At 48.7% G+C, this 19963-nt stretch overlaps 1 protein-coding gene across 4 annotated transcripts in view; it reads left to right on the forward strand.

The window, feature by feature from the left end:
* Positions 1 to 2720: 2720 nt before the first annotated feature.
* Positions 2721 to 19963, forward strand: part of ATG16L1 (autophagy related 16 like 1) — a 100309-nt gene continuing 83066 nt past the window's right edge. For 2 of the 4 annotated variants that reach the window (XM_075340900.1, XM_075340901.1), the window contains exon 1: positions 2722 to 3224. In XM_075340900.1, the coding sequence (XP_075197015.1) occupies positions 3110 to 3224 (115 nt within the window). In that variant the 5' untranslated portion in view covers positions 2722 to 3109. Of the gene's footprint in view, positions 3225 to 19963 lie in introns of all 4 variants that reach the window. The other 2 variants (XM_075340899.1, XM_075340902.1) reach the window with 2 other exon arrangements.

Genomic DNA, 19963 nt, shown 5'->3' on the forward strand with positions numbered 1-19963 from the left:
TGTAAAAAAGGCCTTTATAATACTCACCTAGGGGGCAGTCTGTGACTTTATCTCGCACCTGCCCATTACAACAAGGCAGATCAAAGTGCGCATGCGCAAGAGCACAATGGCGGCCTCTGTGTGGATGACGTAGGACACGTCATGCACACGAGGCTGGGAAGGAGAACGGCAATCGCCAATGATAGAGGAGGCGCTGGACTGAGAGCAGCAACACCCATCGGATCAGACCGCCCCCATGTGAGTATAATAAAAGTGTTTTTTACGTTCTGCAGAGCGGCCTGGGCTCTTATACATAGTATTCTGGAATGCTGTATATAAGAGCTCACTGGTAGTGGCCACAACTCATATGGCTGCTTTCACACATCCGGTTTTAGCAGAGCCGGCCAATCCGGCTCTAAAACCTATGCAACGGATGCAGCGACAAAATCGCATCCTTTGCATAAGTTTTTTTACATGCGGCCCATCCGTTTTTTGACGCTTGCGGCAGGCTACTGAGCATGCGCAGTGGAAAAAAACGCATGCGGCGTCCGTAGGCATGCATTGCAAATCGCGCTACATCGACAGGATGCGGCACGATGCTTTTTTTTTTGCCGGACAAAAAAACGTGCCAGGCAACGTTCCATCCGGCTAAATCTGCCGCATGCGGCAAAAAACGGATGGCACGCAAGCCCATGCGGCACAATACGGCACTAATGTAAATCTATGCAAAAAAAACGCAACCGGTGGCAAAAAAAAAACGGTTGCGTTTTTTCTGCAAAGCGCCGGATTGTGCCGCACAGGAAAAAACAGATGCGTGAAAACAGCCTAAGGGAAAAACCTGCCGATAGGTTCCCTTTAACCCCTTATCGGCCACGGGCCATAACATAATGTCCTAAGCCATATAGTTGTAATCACCAGTGATTTCTGCAGGCAGTCACCGGCGATTCCTGCACATGTCTGCTGATTTGAACAGCTGACACATGCGATCCACTCGTGCCTGTTAACCCCTTAAATTGCACTGTCAATATGTGACAGAGCGATTTAAATGCCCACCGCAATAAATCTTCACTTATCCGGCTCCATCGGCGGCGATGTGATATGATCACTGTCAGCCGATGGTTGCCATGGTAGAACAGGGTCATGTGATGAGTCCTGTAGCTCACATGACTCACTTCCTGTTTCACCCGGCCGAGTGCTGCCTGTTACAATAGACGAGCATTTCTGGTGATCACAGCTGTGATCAACAGAAATGAATGAGTGATCAGACTGCTGATCCCTATAGTTTCCTAGGGGGACTAGTAAAAAAGTAAAGAAAAAAAAAAGGTTTAAAAAATTAAAAACCTAAAAAGTTCAAATCATTCGCCCCATTGAAAATTAAAGGGTTAAAAAATAAAAAAAAATATACAAACATTTGGTATCGCCACATTCAGAAATGCCCGATCTATCAAAATATAAAATCAATTAATCTGATCAGTAAACGGCGTAGCGGCAAAAAAATTCCAAATGCCAAAGTTACGTTTTTTGGTCGCCACAAATTTTGCTCAAAATACAATAACAGGCGATCAAAATGTAGCATCTGCACAAGAATGGTACCGCTAAAAACGTCAGCCTGAGGCGCAAAACACAAGCCATCACTGAGCCATAGCTCCCGACAAATGAGAACGTTACGGGTCACGGAAAATGGTGCAAAAAGTATGCCACTTTTTTTGGACAAACTTGTGAATTTTTAACCCCTTAGATAAAAGTAAACCTATACATGTTTGCTGTCTATGAACTCGCACCGCCCTCAGGCATCACACCCACACATCTATTTTACCATATGGTGAATCACATTGTGAATAGAATATCCCAAAAACAGTCACACAATCACACTTTTTTGCAATTTTTCCACACTTGGAATTTTTTTACTGTTTTCCAGTACACTATATGATAAAACGTATGGCTTCATTTAAAACGTACAAAACGTACAGCTTGTGCCGCAAAAAACAAGCCCTTATATGGCAAGATTGACGGAAAAATTAAAAAAGGTACAGCTCTCGGTAAAAGGGAGGAAAAAAAAAACAAAACCGGAAAATCAGCTGGGGGTGAAGGGGTTAAGTTTGCACCAAAAATGCAGTAAAGGGGAAAACACAGGATAAATACAATAATCAGAGATGGTAATTGCGTATTATGGTGCGGTCACTTACAGAAAAAAGACGGAAAAAAGCAGCATTTACGCTACGTGTGAACACAGCCTAATATACTCTGTGCTATGTGACCTACTGCATAAACACAGTGTGAATAGAGCCCAATAGCTACATAAATAGGAAAATAATGCAGGTGAGGGCCCACATGATGGACACTGATGTTTTAATGATAATCCCGATCCGGCTTTGGTCACAGAGGGCGCACACAGCATTGCAGCATGTTACACTAGTCTCTTAAGTATAAGAACCAATCACAGTGCAGCTTTCATTTTGCCAAAGCTGTTTAAAAAAATAAAGCTGAGCTCTGATTGGTTACTACAGGTAAGAGTTTCTTTTGGCCAGTTTTGATAAACGAGGTCCTGAACAAGTCTTATTACAAATTGAGTTCATTGACCACGCTGCCATTTCCTCCTATGTATTACGACATGGGGATGGCGGCGCTAGCAGAGCCACGTGATGATTACTGGTCACCTGATGCCTTATGCGACATTTTGCCAACCACAACATGGCCGCCAGGTCGCGTGTTTACCTGATGCCACTCAACACTGACTCATAGTGATTGGTTTTACCCGCCATTTTCACTACAGCGGGCATTACTTTTCCCGTTGACTCTAGCGCTATTTTGAGTCCGTTAACACGGACCACTCTTGGCGGCGCAGGTCGCGTATATCTGACGTCATCAGCGTGAGTCATGCAGTGAATGGACGCTGGGCTATGGCGGATATGGTAGAAGGTTGAACAGCTCGTGCTGAGGAAGTCGGAGACCGCAGTGACTGCCGGATACACGGGGCAGGGCAGCGGCAGCGGCAGCCAGCTACAGGGCAGGCTGCGGGAGGGGGCGAGGCGGGCACAGGCTGCGGGGGGCGCTGCACACACATGTGCATCACTGAGCCCGGGCCGCACCATGTGAGAGCGCCGCCGGCCGGAGAGGACACCGCACCGCCATGGCTGCCGGCTGCAGGGCAGGGGCTCCCCCGGGGTGGAAGCTGCACATCTCCCGGGAGCTGAGGAGGCGAGACCGGGAGCAGAGGCAGGCGTTCGAGGAGCTCATCCTGCAGTGTAAGTGGCCGCCTGTGTGCGGGAGACTAATGCAATCGCATAGGTTTTGATGGTACTGATTTTATTTGCATGAAACGAATGGAAAAAAGCGTTAAAAAACGCACTGTGTGCACACAGCCTAGTGATGAGTGAGCACTACCATGCTTGGATGGGTGTGACTTGAGTACATGAGTAAAATGGAAGTCAGTGGGGGACTTGATTTTTTTTTTTTTTTTTTCCTGGAAAAATGCTCCAGCTCCCCATTGACTTCCATTAGGGTATGTGCGCACGTTGCTTTTTACCTGCTTTTTTGCTGCTTTTTCTTCTGCGCTGTTTAATGCCAAAATGGATGTGTTCTTCTATTCAAGCAAAGTCTATGGGAATTTGGGTTTCTTGTTCACACTATGTTGTTCAAAATGCTGCCTTTTTGTGGCAGAAATTTGGTCAAAAACTCAGCTTTTCAAAGAAGCAACATGTCAATTGTTTTTGCCATTTGGGTTTTGCACTGCAAAGCTGAGTTTTTGACCAAAGTTCTGCCACAAAAAGGCAGCATTTTGAACAACATAGTGTGAACAAGAAACCCAAATTCCCATAGACTTTGCTTGAATAGAAGAACACATCCATTTTGGCATTAAACAGCGCAGAAGAAAAAGCAGCAAAAAAGCAGGTAAAAAGCAGGTAAAAAGCAACGTGCGCACATACCCTTATACTCGGGTACTCCAGCTGAGCCCATCTGAGCACCCAACTGCTTGTTACGCAGTGCTCGCTGGCTGTGCAGTGCTCGCTGGCTGTGCAGTACTCACTCAGCACTCGAACATTGCAGTGCTCACTCATCACTAGTGACCTCTGAGGCCTGGTCACAGCCGACTGGCCTATAGTGAAGAAGCTGGAGAAGTGGAGTGCAATGGAGGAAAGAGGACAACGGTTCATACACTTGACGGCCTGTAATGTAAAATCCAGCATCAAACAATAGTGTATTAATACAAAAAGCTAAGTACCATATTAGACCAGAGACCCTAGAAGTGTGGGGGGGTCTGTACGCCCCTCATGTATCCCCACGTCACATCTGGCTTTCTCAGGGGGACACATCTTATTTCTTTCTTTTGCCTGTTTACTACACTGCAAAAAAAAAACCCATGCCAAAGGTATCTGGAACGCCAATGCTGAAGTCCATCCGCTATCTGTACAGCATTGCTGCATTCCTTTATATTTCCGCAATCTTTTAATACCCTTTTTTTTCCTTTTTTTTTTTTTTTTTTTTTTTTTTATTTCACGTTTTGTCTTTAATTGTCTCCGTATAGTACTAATGTCCCTATCCTGCTCTTCACTTACTCCTTCAGGAACAAAATCAATAATGTTTTTGACTTTGTTCCTGAAGAAGGCGCCAAAACGAATAGAACAGTAAAATGAGATGTTTTAGGGTCTGTGCACACTGGGAAAATGTGTTTAAGTAAAATACGCACCCTCTGGCAGAATTCTGCACCGGCAAAAAAAAAATCGCAGTGTGCGCACAGGGCCTTAATCCATATCAATCTTCAGTGATCTTCCTCTAGCAGCGCGGATTAACCCTTTTCTTCCATCTCAACTTCTATCGTTCAGCAGGGTCATGTGCTAGGGCAGAATAGGGAAAGCACATCTGCTCTGTTTGTCATCTACAGCCTTATCTACACAACCAACATTTTTTTTTCTTTTATTATATAAAGTATCCCTGTTTGTATATTAACTGTTTTTTATCCTAGTGCCTAGTGTACATCCTACAGGTCCTGCTACTTTGCTGAGGCTGGAGATGAGTGCCCCAATTGACACTACCCTCATCCCACCTTTTGTCTGTTATTTAGACCTGGTGCCGCATCTGTGCACTGTGTTGCATTTACGCCATGCTCCGCGCCCATGCTCCACGTTTTTAGTGTGGCTTTTATTTTGTGGTTCTATTCACTACTGACAAGTTTTAATTGGTTTTCTAAAGCAGCTTTTACTCTATATTACCCTAGAGGTGTGGGTGTGTGTATATGTATGCATATATTGTATAATATTTTTTATAAGTGTGTGTGTGTATACTGAACAAAAATATAAACAAAACACTTGTTTTTTGTTTTTGTTTTTTTTCTCCCATTTTTCATGGACTGAACTTAAAGATCTAAGACTTTCTTTGTACACAAAGGGCCTTTTTCTCTCAAATATTGTTTACAAATGTTTCTGAATCGGTTAGTGAGCTTTCCTCCTTTGCCGAGATAGAGATGAATGGACCCTAACTTTAAAAATCATTGTTCAGGTGCTTTACGTATGCAATCCACTCAAGCGAGCAGCGTGTTCAGGTGCGATTGGTGCTTGGCCCAGTGAGAGCCAATTGCAGTGTTTGAATGGCTCGCACTAGGGGTAGCAGCGTTATCAGATGTATTGTGCACCACCCCCACCATCACCATAAAAAAAAAAAAAAAAAAAAATAGAACCCTCTTATCCCTGAAGTGTTGAAGTGCTCTGTTTATGGCTGGCTGCCTGTGGACAGAGACCCAAACTGCCCAATCACTAGCTTCCAATGACATTCGGGTGAAGTCCAGAACAGAACTTATCTAAAGTCCGTCTGGACTCAGCGAACCTGAATTTCACAGGTGTGGCATATCAAGATGTTGTTTACACAGCATGATTATTGCACAGGTGCGTCTTAGGCTGGCCACAATAAAAGGCCCCTCTAAAATGTGCAGTTTTATCACACTGCACAATGCCACAGATGTTGCAAGTATTGAGGAAGCGTGCAGTTGGCATGCTGACTGCAGGAATGTCCTCCAGAACTGTTACCTGTGAATTGAATGTTCATTTCTCTACCATAAGTCTCCAAAGGGGTTTTAAAGAATTTGGCAGTACAACCAACCGGCCTCACAACCGCAGACTAAGGGTAAGTTCACACAGTGCGTTTTTCGCGGCGTTTTTGCGCAGTTTTCGGGTGCGTTTTTGCTCAGAAAACTGCATGACTTTGCTTCCCCAGCAAAGTCTGAGTTTTCATTTTTGCTGTCTGCACACAGCGTCTTTTTTCAGCTGCGTTTTTGTGGTGCCACAAAAACGCAGCATGTCAATTATTCCCGCGTTTTTCACTGCGCTTTTCATCCATTGAGTGCAATGGGATGTTGAAAGACGCAATGAGAAACGCAAATAGCTGCGGTTTGGTGCGTTTCTAAGACCAAAAACGCAGCTATAAACGCAGGAGGTGGGTAGTAAAGTGACGTGTACAGGAAGAAGATTGCTTCTGTCAGTAAACACAGAAGCGTGAATCCTCTCGGTACCGTCACCGCAGCTTCCACCTCCAATCCTGTGCATGTATGCTGCCGTGCGGCGCCATGTCTGGGCGGGAGGTGGAAGCGGCTGCGAAAACAAAAGTGAACAGTAGAAAAAAAAAAGTTATACTCACCTGTCTGCAGCCTCCCGGTGCCATGCCCGCTCCCAGATCCTCCTCCCGGTCCCGCCGCTCTGGGTGTGTGCAGTCTCCCCGGGTACGTATGCCTGCAGGATGCAGGACCTGGCGATAGATCACCTGATGCAGTCACCTGACGCATCAGCTGATCGTAAGTCTCGGGCTGACGCCGGCGCCCGGCCGGTTATCAGCGGATGCGTCAGGAGACTTCATCCCTGATTACCGGAAGCTGCTGCAGCGATCAGACGGAATCAGACTCCCGCCCCATCGCTTCAGGAGCTGCCAGTTTTTTTCTGTTTTTTTTTTTTTGCACCGATGCATCAGCTGATTGTATAAACGCCGTTTATACAAGCAGCTGATGTGTGATGTGATTCAGGCACTTGATCCTGACACATCATCTGATCGCTTTGCCTTCCAGCAAACCGATCAGATGATATTGGATCCAGATTGGACGGCGCGGGACCCTTGACCCAGGATTACTGCGGAGGGGGGTTCTTTATTTCAATAAAGATGGAGTCACTAATTGTGTTTGTTTTATTTCTAATAAAAATATTTTTCTGTGTGTTGTGGTTTTTTTTATCTTTACTAGAAATTCATGGTGGCCATGTCTAATATTGGCGTGACACCATGAATTTCGGGCTTAGGGCTTAGGGCTAAGCGCCATTTTCTGGGGTGGCTGCGGGACTGCAATTCACAGCGGGGGTGCCCAGAAAGCATGGGCACCCTGCACTGTGGATTCCAATCCCCAGCTGTACCCGGCTGGACACCAAAATAAGGCGAAGCTCACGTCTTTTTTTTTTTTTTTTTTTTTAATTATTTCATGAAATAATTAAAAAAAAAAAGGGCTTCTTTATATTTTTGGTTCCCAGCCGGGTACAAATAGGCAGCTGGGGGTTGGGGGCAGCCCGTACCTGCCTGCTGTACCCGGCTAGCATACAAAAATATGGCGAAGCCCACGTCATTTTTTTTGTTTGGGGGGGGGGGGGGGCAAAGAAATCCTGCATACAGTCCTGGAAGGAGGATGCTGAGCCTTGTAGTTCGACAGCTGCTGTCTGCTCTCCTGCATACACTATTGGATGGAGGATGCTGAGCCTTGTAGTTCTGCAGCTGTCTGCTCTTCTGCATACACTAGTGGAGAATGAAGAACACATTGAAGAAGGAAATGACATCGACCTTTTTTTTTTTTGTTCACTGATAAAAAACGCATAAAGACGCAGTGAGCAAAAACGCAGCAAAAAAACGCACCAAATCGCGGCAAAACGCGTGCGTTTTTTGCCGCGTTTTTTTGACGCGGGTGCGTTTTTGTGCGGTTTTTGCCGCAAAAAACGCACAAACGCAGCGTCAAAAAAAGCAGTGTGTGAACCTAGCCTAAGAGTAACCACACCAGCCCAGGACCTCCACATCCAGCAATTCACCTCCAAGATTGTTGCAGTCTGGGTGGCTGGTGTCAGACAATCTGTGCATAACCAAAGAATTTCTGCACAAACTGTTTCAGGGAAGCGCATCTGCTGCTCGTTGTCCTCATTGGGGTCTCCACCATCAATGGCAGGTTGTACCCAGTTTCCCCGAAAATAAGACACTGTCTTATAATTTTATTTTTTTGCCTTGAAAAAAGCACTAGGTCTTATTTTAGGGGGAATCTTATTCTCGAGGAAACATGGTTGGGGGTAAGTTTACCCCCCACAAAAAGCAGACCACCCCCCCCCCCCTTCCCAGGATCATCATACTTACCAGCCCCGGGCGTCTGTATGGCTCCCAGATCTCCCTGTGATCTCCCAGCGGCTGTGCTCCCCTACATCTGACACATACATCAGAACACACACACACACACACACACACACACACACACACACACACACACACACACACACACACACACACACACACACACACACACCTTTCACATCACTCTTCCTTGCGTTTTCCGGTGCACGCTCCCAGCAGCTGTGCTGCACGCCGTCTGCATCCTGCACACACACACACCCGGAGATACTACGTGCTTCCGGCCATGTGATCCTCCGGCAGGTCCTGGAAGCTCACTGCAGTGCACAGTATCGCCGCCAAGAAGCAAGTGATATCGCTGGATGTGGTGTGTGTGTGTGTTCCACCGCAGGACTTAGATGCACTCCCCTGCTCCCAGTTGGCGTCGGAGAGTATGATCGCGGGGTCTTCTTTCTTCTGTCTTCTCTCTTCTGGTGATGCCCGCTGTCTATAATGAAGTGTCCTGCAGTGTCTTTAACTTTTTTACCGCTGCATGACACTTCATTATTGACCGCGGCTAGGTCTTATTTTCAGGGGATGTCTTATATTTAAAGGGAAGGTATCGTCAAAAAAAAAAAATTCCAATAACTGAAAAAATGTAAAGTAATAATGTTTTAATGTTTTGTTTAAATATTATTATTTGTTTTTAATTGAGCAAAATCTAAAAAAAAAAAATTAGAAAGTTTGATATTTTCCACTGTTAAACACTAGGGGGAGCAGCTGCTGAAATCCTACAGAAATCAGACTGTATAAAAAGCTCAGATTACAGCCTGCTGTAAAGTGGGCGGAGTCTGCTCTCCTGTGTGTGATGGCACGCCTCCCTCTCCTAATCTGAGTGTATACAACAGATAACAGAGAATGACATGTAAGGACACAATGCACAGCCATTTTCCTGGTGACCAGAAATGTCTAAAGTGTCACCAAGGACAGCAGGAGTATCACACAGGATAGGATTAGATACACAGCCCTGCAGACAGTATCACACAGGATAGGATTAGATACACAGCTCAGCAGACAGTATCCCACAGGATAGGATTAGATACACAGCTCATCAGACAGGATCCCACAGGATAGGATTAGATACACAGCTCAGCAGACAGTATCACACAGGATAGGATTAGATACACAGCTCAGGAGACAGTATCCCACAGGATAGGATTAGATACACAGCTCAGCAGACAGTATCCCACAGGAGAGGATTAGATACACGGCTCTGTAGACAGTATCACACGATAGGATTAGATACACAGCCCTGCAGACAGTATCACACAGGAGAGGATTAGATACACAGCTCAGCAGACAGGATCCCACAGGATAGGATTAGATACACAGCTCAGCAGACAGTATCACACAGGAGAGGATTAGATACACGGCTCAGCAGACAGTATCCCACAGGAGAGGATTAGATACACGGCTCTGTAGACAGTATCACACAGGAGAGGATTAGATACACAGCTCAGCAGACAGTATCACACGATAGGATTAGATACACAGCCCTGCAGACAGTATCACACAGGAGAGGATTAGATACACAGCTCAGCAGACAGGATCCCACAGGATAGGATTAGATACACAGCTCAGCAGACAGTATCCCACAGGATAGGATTAGATACACAGCTCATCAGACAGGATCCCACAGGATAGGATTAGATACACAGCTCAGCAGACAGTATCACACAGGAGAGGATTAGATACACAGCTCAGGAGACAGTATCACACAGGCTAGGATTAGATACACAGCTCAGCAGACAGTATCCCACAGGATAGGATTAGATACACAGCTCAGCAGACAGTATCACACAGGATAGGATTAGATACACAGCTCAGGAGACAGGATCCCACAGGATAGGATTAGATACACAGCTCAGCAGACAGTATCCCACAGGAGAGGATTAGATACACGGCTCTGCAGACAGTATCACACAGGAGAGGATTAGATACACAGCTCAGCAGACAGTATCACACGATAGGATTAGATACACAGCCCTGCAGACAGTATCACACAGGCTAGGATTAGATACACAGCTCAGCAGACAGTATCCCACAGGATAGGATTAGATACACAGCTCAGCAGACAGTATCACACAGGATAGGATTAGATACACAGCTCATCAGACAGGATCCCACAGGATAGGATTAGATACACAGCTCAGCAGACAGTATCACACAGGAGAGGATTAGATACACAGCTCAGGAGACAGTATCACACAGGCTGGGATTAGATACACAGCTCAGCAGACAGTATCCCACAGGATAGGATTAGATACACAGCTCAGCAGACAGTATCACACAGGATAGGATTAGATACACAGCTCAGCAGACAGTATCACACAGGAGAGGATTAGATACACAGCTCAGCAGACAGTAGCCCACAGGATAGGATTAGATACACAGCTCAGTAGACAGTATCACACAGGATAGGATTAGATACACAGCTCAGCAGACAGTATCACACAGGATAGGATTAGATACACAGCTCAGGAGACAGTATCCCACAGGATAGGATTAGATACACAGCTCAGCAGACAGTATCACACAGGAGAGGATTAGATACACAGCTCAGCAGACAGTATCACACGATAGGATTAGATACACAGCCCTGCAGACAGTATCACACAGGAGAGGATTAGATACACAGCTCAGCAGACAGGATCCCACAGGATAGGATTAGATACACAGCTCAGCAGACAGTATCCCACAGGATAGGATTAGATACACGGCTCTGCAGACAGTATCACACAGGAGAGGATTAGATACACAGCTCAGCAGACAGGATCCCACAGGATAGGATTAGATACACAGCTCAGCAGACAGTATCACACAGGAGAGGATTAGATACACGGCTCAGCAGACAGTATCACACAGGAGAGGATTAGATACACGGCTCTGCAGACAGTATCACACAGGATAGGATTAGATACACAGCTCAGCAGACAGTATCACACAGGAGAGGATTAGATACACAGCTCAGCAGACAGTAGCCCACAGGATAGGATTAGATACACAGCTCAGCAGACAGGATCCCACAGGATAGGATTAGATACACGGCTCAGCAGACAGTATCACACAGGATAGGATTAGATACACAACTCAGCAGACAGTATCACACAGGATAGGATTAGATACACAGCTCAGCAGACAGTATCCCACAGGAGAGGATTAGATACACGGCTCTGTAGACAGTATCACACAGGAGAGGATTAGATACACAGCTCAGCAGACAGTATCACACGATAGGATTAGATACACAGCCCTGCAGACAGTATCACACAGGAGAGGATTAGATACACAGCTCAGCAGACAGGATCCCACAGGATAGGATTAGATACACAGCTCAGCAGACAGTATCCCACAGGATAGGATTAGATACACAGCTCAGCAGACAGTATCCCACAGGATAGGATTAGATACACAGCTCAGCAGACAGTATCCCACAGGATAGGATTAGATACACGGCTCTGCAGACAGTATCACACAGGATAGGATTAGATACACAGCTCAGCAGACAGTATCACACAGGAGAGGATTAGATACACAGCTCAGCAGACAGTAGCCCACAGGATAGGATTAGATACACAGCTCAGCAGACAGGATCCCACAGGATAGGATTAGATACACGGCTCAGCAGACAGTATCACACAGGATAGGATTAGATACACAGCTCAGCAGACAGTATCACACAGGATAGGATTAGATACACAGCTCAGCAGACAGTATCACACAGGAGAGGATTAGATACACAGCTCAGCAGACAGTAGCCCACAGGATAGGATTAGATACACAGCTCAGTAGACAGGATCCCACAGGATAGGATTAGATACACGGCTCAGCAGACAGGATAGGATTAGATACACGGCTCAGCAGACAGCTTTTTCTCTGCTTTTCACTTGTCCCTACTGACAGTCTTGGAAAAAAGACAGATTCTGTCGAAACGTAGATACCATTATTACTGATGGACGAAAAAATTGTAGCAATAATCAAAAGAATAAAAAATAATACAGAGCAAAAAACATCTGGATTCTACTTTTTCTTGTTGTCCCGTTTTGAGTGCCGGACTTATTTTTCTTGTATATATTAAAATAAATACAGTCGTAGCAAACAAACGTTTTGTTGGTTGAAGAATAAAAAGGCATCAATCCGATTGTAAAACAATTTCTTTTTTATTTACAACTGTTGTACACAGAAAAGAAAACATTTTTATTTTTTGCCAAAACAAAATGTGTTCTTGAGCAGGAGCACAGAGAATGTCAGGGGAGGTGAGCGCTGATCTGACAGGAGCTCACAGACAGACACAGAGGAAGGAGCAGGTCCACAGCAGCACAGAGGATGTCAGGGGAGGTGAGCGCTGATCTGACAGGAGCTCACAGACAGACACAGAGGAAGGAGCAGGTCCACAGCAGCACAGCTGATCGGTGGAGGAGCAGCGGTGAAGGAGCGGCGCTAATCGGTGGAGCGGCGGCGTCCAGCGGTATAGGAGCGGCGCTGGATCGGTGGCGTGCATCTGAAGATAATAAACCACAGGAGAGTGACGGTGACAGATAACACACATATACATACTGTTACACATGTACACAGACAGATCAGAGCCCCCACATATATACAGACTGGGGTTAGAGCCTGCTAAGTCTGTATATATGTGGGGGCTCTGATCTGTCTGTGTACATGTGTAACAGTATGTATATGTGTGTTATCTGTCACCGTCACTCTCCTGTGGTTTATTATCTTCAGATGCACGCCACCGATCAGCGCCGCTCCTTCACCGCTGCTCCTCCACCGATCGGCGTGCGTATGTATGTATGTATGTATGTATGTATGTATATATATATATATATATATATATATATATATATATGTATATATATATCTATATATATATAATTGCCTTATTCTGTCTGTCTGTCTGTCATGCTCCGAAATTGTGTCCTTACGGTGACACAAAGCTGATTGGCCGCTGGGCTCGCCATGGCCCCGCATCACATCGCATCCACACATCAAGGTCCTGCAGCTGCGGAACATACACACACATAGCACACACACACACACATACACACACACACACACACACACACACAAATCAGATCACACTCACTCACACACACACATCACATCGCATCCAAATACTCACAACATCCTGGGATATCGCTTGCTTCTCGGCGGCGATATTGTGCTGTGAGCTTCCAGGACCTGACGGAGGATCACATGGCCAGAAGCATGTGATATCCCCGGATGTTGTGAGTATCAGCGCGTATGTGCAATATCGTCAGTGTCTGTGTGTGTGAGTGTATGCGATCGGTTGTGTGTGTGAGTGGATGCGATCGGTTGTGTGTGTGAGTGGATGCGATCGGTTGTGTGTGTGAGTGGATGCGATCGGTTGTGTGTGTGAGTGGATGCGATCGGTTGTGTGGGTGAGTGGATGCGATCGGTTGTGTGGGTGAGTGGATGCGATCGGTTGTGTGGGTGAGTGGATGCGATCGGTTGTGTGGGTGAGTGGATGCGATCGGGTGTGGGTGAGTGTCGGCAGAGGAGCACGGCGTGCTGGAGGAGGCTGGGAGCAGAGAGGCTGATCTTGGGGAAGGCTGGGAGGGGGAGGCTGATGCTGAGGGAGGCTGGAAGGAGAGAGGCTGAGCAAACGTGCTCCATCCGCCATACTGCGCACTCCCCATCGTGCACCATCCGGCATGCTGCGCACTCCCAAGCGGATGGAGCATGATGGGGGGTGCGCAGCATGGCGGATGGAGCACGTTTGGGAGTGCGCAGCATGGCGGATGGAGCACGTTTGGGAGTGCGCAGCATGGCGGATGGAGCACGTTTGGGAGTGCGCAGCATGACGGATGGAGCACGTTTGGGAGTGCGCAGCATGACGGATGGAGCACGATGGGGAGTGCGCAGCATGGCGGATGGAGCACGTTTGGGAGTGCGCAGTATGGCGGATGGAGCACGTTTGGGAGTGCGCAGCATGGCGGATGGAGCACGTTTGGGAGTGCGCAGCATGGCAGATGGAGCACGTTTGGGAGTGCGCAGCATGGCGGATGGAGCACGTTTGGGAGTGCGCAGCATGGCGGATGGAGCACGTTTGGGAGTGCGCAGCATGCCGGATGGAGCACGTTTGGGAGTGCGCAGTATGGCGGATGGAGCACGTTTGGGAGTGCGCAGCATGGCGGATGGAGCACGTTTGGGAGTGCGCAGCATGGCGGATGGACCACGTTTGGGAGTGCGCAGCATGGCGGGTGGAGCATGATAGGGGGTGCGCAGCATGGCGGATGGAGCACGTTTGGGAGTGCGCAGCATGGCGGATGGAGCACGTTTGGGAGTGCGCAGCATGGCGGATGGAGCATGATAGGGGGTGCGCAGCATGGCGGATGGAGCACGTTTGGGAGTGCGCAGCATGGCGGATGGAGCACGTTTGGGAGTGCGCAGCATGGCGGATGGAGCACGTTTGGGAGTGCGCAGCATGCCGGATGGTGCACGATGGGGAGTGCGCAGTATGGCGCATGGAGCACGTTTGGGAGTGCGCAGCATGGCGGATGGAGCACGTTTGGGAGTGCGCAGCATGGCGGATGGACCACGTTTGGGAGTGCGCAGCATGGCGGATGGACCACGTTTGGGAGTGCGCAGCATGGCGGATGGAGCACGTTTGGGAGTGCGCAGCATGGCGGATGGAGCACGTTTGGGAGTGCGCAGCATGGCGGATGGAGCACGTTTGGGAGTGCGCAGCATGGCGGGTGGAGCATGATAGGGGGTGCGCAGCATGGCGGATGGAGCACGTTTGGGAGTGCGCAGCATGGCGGATGGAGCACGTTTGGGAGTGCGCAGCATGGCGGATGGAGCACGTTTGGGAGTGCGCAGCATGGCGGATGGACCACGTTTGGGAGTGCGCAGCATGGCGGATGGAGCACGTTTGGGAGTGCTCAGCATGGCGGATGGAGCACGTTTGGGAGTGCGCAGCATGGCGGATGGAGCACGTTTGGGAGTGTGCAGCATGGCGGATAGAGCACGATGGGGAGTGCGCAGCATGGCGGATGGAGCACGTTTGGGAGTGCGCAGCATGGGGGATGCAGCACGATGGGGAGTGCGCAGTATGGCGGATGGAGCACGTTTGGGAGTGCGCAGCATGGCGGATGGACCACGTTTGGGAGTGCGCAGCATGGGGGATGCAGCACGATGGGGGGTGCGCAGCATGGGGGATGGAGCACGATGGGAGGTGCACACCTCCCCCCAACACACACACACACGCGCACTGCACAACACACACACACTAGGAATCACAAACAACGCCCTACACAGACACCCACACACACAGACAACGCTGCACACACAAATATACGCACATACTGCACAACACACACATTGCTCAAAACATACCTCCCCCCAAAACACACCACACCCACACAAACCGCACAACACACACAACGCTACAGACACACAGCGCTCCACAAACAACGCAACACACGCAACACACATACAACACCGCTCTCACCCCCCGCGACACTCAGAACATGTACAGCGCCCTACACAAACACTTGGTAACTACACACAACAACATCTATATATATATATATATAACAAAAATCATACATGAACTACACAATACGTAAATTCTAGAATACCCGATGCGTAGAATCGGGCCACCTTCTAGTATGTATATATATACAGGAGCGGCGCTAATCGGTGGATCGGTGGCGTGCATCTGAAGATAATAACCACAGGAGAGTGACGGTGACAGATAACACACATATACATACTGTTACACATATACACAGACAGATCAGAGCCCCCACATATATACAGACTGGGGTTAGAGCCTGCTAAGTCTGTATATATGTGGGGGCTCTGATCTGTCTGTGTATATGTGTAACAGTATGTATATGTGTGTTATCTGTCACCGTCACTCTCCTGTGGTTTATTATCTTCAGATGCACGCCACCGATCCACCGATTAGCGCCGCTCCTCCACCGATCAGCGCCGTTTCTCCACCGCTGCACGCCGCCGTTCCTCCACCGATCAGCGCTGCTCCTCCACAGATGAACGCTGCTCCTCCGGTCAGCTCCGGTCCTCCACCGCTGCACGCCGCCGTTCCTCCACCGATCAGCGCTGCTCCTCCACCGCTGCACGCTGCTCCACAGGTCAGCTCCGGTCCTCCACCGCTGCACGCCGCCGTTCCTCCACCGCTGCACGCCGCCGTTCCTCCACCGCTGCACGCTGCTCCTCCACCGCTGCACGCTGCTCCTCCACCGCTGCACGCTGCTCCACAGGTCAGCTCCGGTCCTCCACCGCTGCACGCCGCCGTTCCTCCACCGATCAGCGCTGCTCCTCCACCGCTGCACGCTGCTCCACAGGTCAGCTCCGGTCCTCCACCGCTGCACGCCGCCGTTCCTCCACCGATCAGCGCTGCTCCTCCACAGATGAACGCTGCTCCTCCACCGCTGCACGCTGCTCCACAGGTCAGCTCCGGTCCTCCACCGCTGCACGCCGCCCCTCAACGGATCAACGCTGATCTTCAGCTGTCGGTAAGGCTGGTTCTGTTCTAGGAGGCGGAGCTGTTAGGACAGAAGCTGGTGCTGCTTGTTCCTTCAGATCCTGGCGGTAGGGGGAAAAAATACAGCCCAGCCAAAATCGTGGGCTATGGAAAAATGGCGGCTGAACCCACCCACGGCTGGGAATTGGGCAGCCCACATAGGCGTTACCATTTGAGTAGTAACAGAACTAAAGGGGTCGGGATCCGACTACTATCCCCTATGTCCATGAGGTGCTGTAAATTGAGGCTGCACTGTCGTGCTAGAACTTGGAATGTAAAATGGCAGCCCCCATTGCCAGCTTTCAAAGATTATAAAAACTGAAAGACATCTTTATTTATTGCAAGATAACATTATAACTTCATGTTATCTTACAAGTAATCATTGTTTGGATTATAAAAATCCGCGACACCTTCCCTTTAAGAATCCCTGAAAACTCCTGTTAGGTCTTATTATCGGGGGAAGGTCTTATTTTTGGGGAAACACGGTAGAGATGTTCTCTATATAGATAAATCCATGTTTTCTCTGTGCAGGACAGATGGCAGACTGTGTTTACGGCGTTTTATGGTTGAGTGGTTTGCTGATATAATCTTGTGAATCAAGTGGCCCATGGTGGCGGTGAGGTTATGGTATGGGCAGGTGTATGTTATGGACAATGAACACAGGTGCATTTTATTGAGGCCATTTTGAATGTACAGGAGCTGACCAACAATTTACAGGCCACAATCACCAACACGATCAAATATATGTGAAGCAGATGTGTTGCTCTGCGTGAGGAAAATGGTGGTTACACCAGAGACTGTTTGGTTTTTGGTGCGTGTTTTTTTTTTTTTTTGTTACCCCCCCCCCCAATCCCCACAATACTATAAGGCTATGTGCGCAAGTGTGCGTATTGCATGCATTAACGCTGCGTTTAGCACTGCAGCGTAAATGCATTTGTGCAGGGGACGCAGGACCATCTATGAATGTGCATAATCCGTGCGTTTAAAAATGCAACATGTCACTTCTTTCGTGCGCTTTGGATGCTGCTCCCACTCTGTCTATGGGAGAGGCAGCATCCCGAGCACATGAAATCTGCATTTATTCTGCAGACGCACTGCATCCATTACGCAGTGTTTCTGCAGCGCTTTGCAGCGCACATCTCGTCCTCCTCCTCCTCCTCCTCTTCAGGCCATCCACGCTGAACAGATGAGAATCTATTGGTGCACTCTGTTGCGCAGGCAACCATCTCCTGTTCTTCCTCCTCAGTCCCCTCCTATCACCCAATCCGCACTGAGAAGATGAGGCTGGTCTGGATAGTATCACCCCCAAGTGCTTCCTCCATCTCCACCTGGTCCGCACGCAAAGTTTCCTCTTTCACTATGAAAAGTGAGCGTTTCAGTAGAAACAGAAGCGGGATGGTTATGCTGGTTGTGGCGCCATCGCCGCTCACCATCTTGGATCTTGGTTGGTTACTCAAACGTTTGGAGCACTGCACAGACGTCAGATGTCTGCTGTGGAGGCTTACTGGAATACAGACGGGTATGTTGTAGCGGATATTAAACTGCTGCCCTCTACTGCTCACAAAGCCTTGCCACCATATGTAATGTTGAGTTCCAGCATGTGGTCAGGTCGCGAAGCAGTTGGTGAGCTGGCAGTGCTGCTACAGAACTGCCATACTGGCAGCACTTATAGGTGACCAGCAGAAATGGCCTCACGCTGCATACCTTGACAAGTAGCTTAGGCAAATATGGATAGGCTTTCAGAAAGCGCTGACTCACTAAGTTGAGTAAGTGAGCCAGGCATGGTACGTGCGGCAGCTTGCCAACCTTCAGAGCCGCCACTAGTTTAAGGCCATTATCGCACACGACAATGCCTGGTTGGAGGATCAGTGGAGAGTGCCGTAGGTCTAACAGACAGATCTTTCAACAACTCTGCTGCGGTGTGTCGTTTGTTGCCTAAAGAGATCAGTGTCAGCAGCGCCGGTAGCAGCTTCACTGAGGCAGTGCCTCAGTGTTTCTAGCTTGCGGCTGATAGGGACGACCATTCAAAAGTGAAGGGGGTGCAGGAATTGGTGTAGGGGGGAAACATTGATGGAACTTGGGCCCGCAATTTTAGGTGTCATTAACACGTGTGCCGTTCCAGGGTCGACTCTTTTCCGACCTCCATAAGGTACACCCAGTGCGCCATCAGGGAAATACAGCATCCCTGGCCACGAGTACTTGTCCAGGTGTCAGTCGTTAAGTGGACCAATCCAGTAACTGCGTTGCTCAGGGATGTGTGCTAGCGTAAGGTGGGGACTGCACACCAGGAGAAATAGTGGCAGCTGGGGACAGAGCACCGAGGGACGACCACCATCAGATTTGTGGAAAGGCTGTGTCCACAAGCCTAAATGGCAACATTTTTCAGGGCAAGCAGTCTGGAAATGTGGTAGCTTAATTTTTGGGCCTGTGGTTGGCAGGATATTCCCGCTGGGTAGAGGCAGCTGAATGCTGCGCTGTGCGAAGGAGATGGACTTGGCTGATGATGGTAGTTGCAAATGTACGACAGGTGCAGGAAGGGAGGCAACCGTGTCTCAGTCATGGATAGGGTATTGCCCAGCACAGAGGAAGAGTTAGTGGTGTCACCCACAGTCACTGATTGTGAACCCAGGTGTCTGGCCCACTTAGTCAGGTGCTTGGATGACATGTTTCTAGGCATGTTGGTGGAGTTTTGGCCCCTGCTGAGCTGGCGCAGGTTGCAAATGACCGTTCGTTTGCTTGTCTTCTGCACTTTGTGGTTTAAAAAAAAAAAATATGCCAGACTGGGGACCACCTAACCCTTGGCCTGGGATCTGGCCACATGTGGGTGCTCTGTGGGAACAGTTGCCCGCCTTCTTCCTCTGGCAGCCCCACTGCTTCTCCTGCCTGTAGCGGTGCTGCAGACCCCTCCCCCTGTGCGCTGCTGTGCTCGCTCTGCATGCCACCTTAGTCAGTGACTTAATCATCCACCACCTTGTCTTCCACTTCTGCACTCTGGTCCTCCTCCTGACTTGTTGGCTTAAGATGACCTGTTGGCAACTGTGTCTCATAATCATCCACCTCTTAAGACTGTAATTGCCG

The sequence above is a fragment of the Anomaloglossus baeobatrachus genome, chromosome 3 (assembly GCF_048569485.1).
Source record: "Anomaloglossus baeobatrachus isolate aAnoBae1 chromosome 3, aAnoBae1.hap1, whole genome shotgun sequence".
Taxonomy (NCBI): domain Eukaryota; kingdom Metazoa; phylum Chordata; class Amphibia; order Anura; family Aromobatidae; genus Anomaloglossus; species Anomaloglossus baeobatrachus.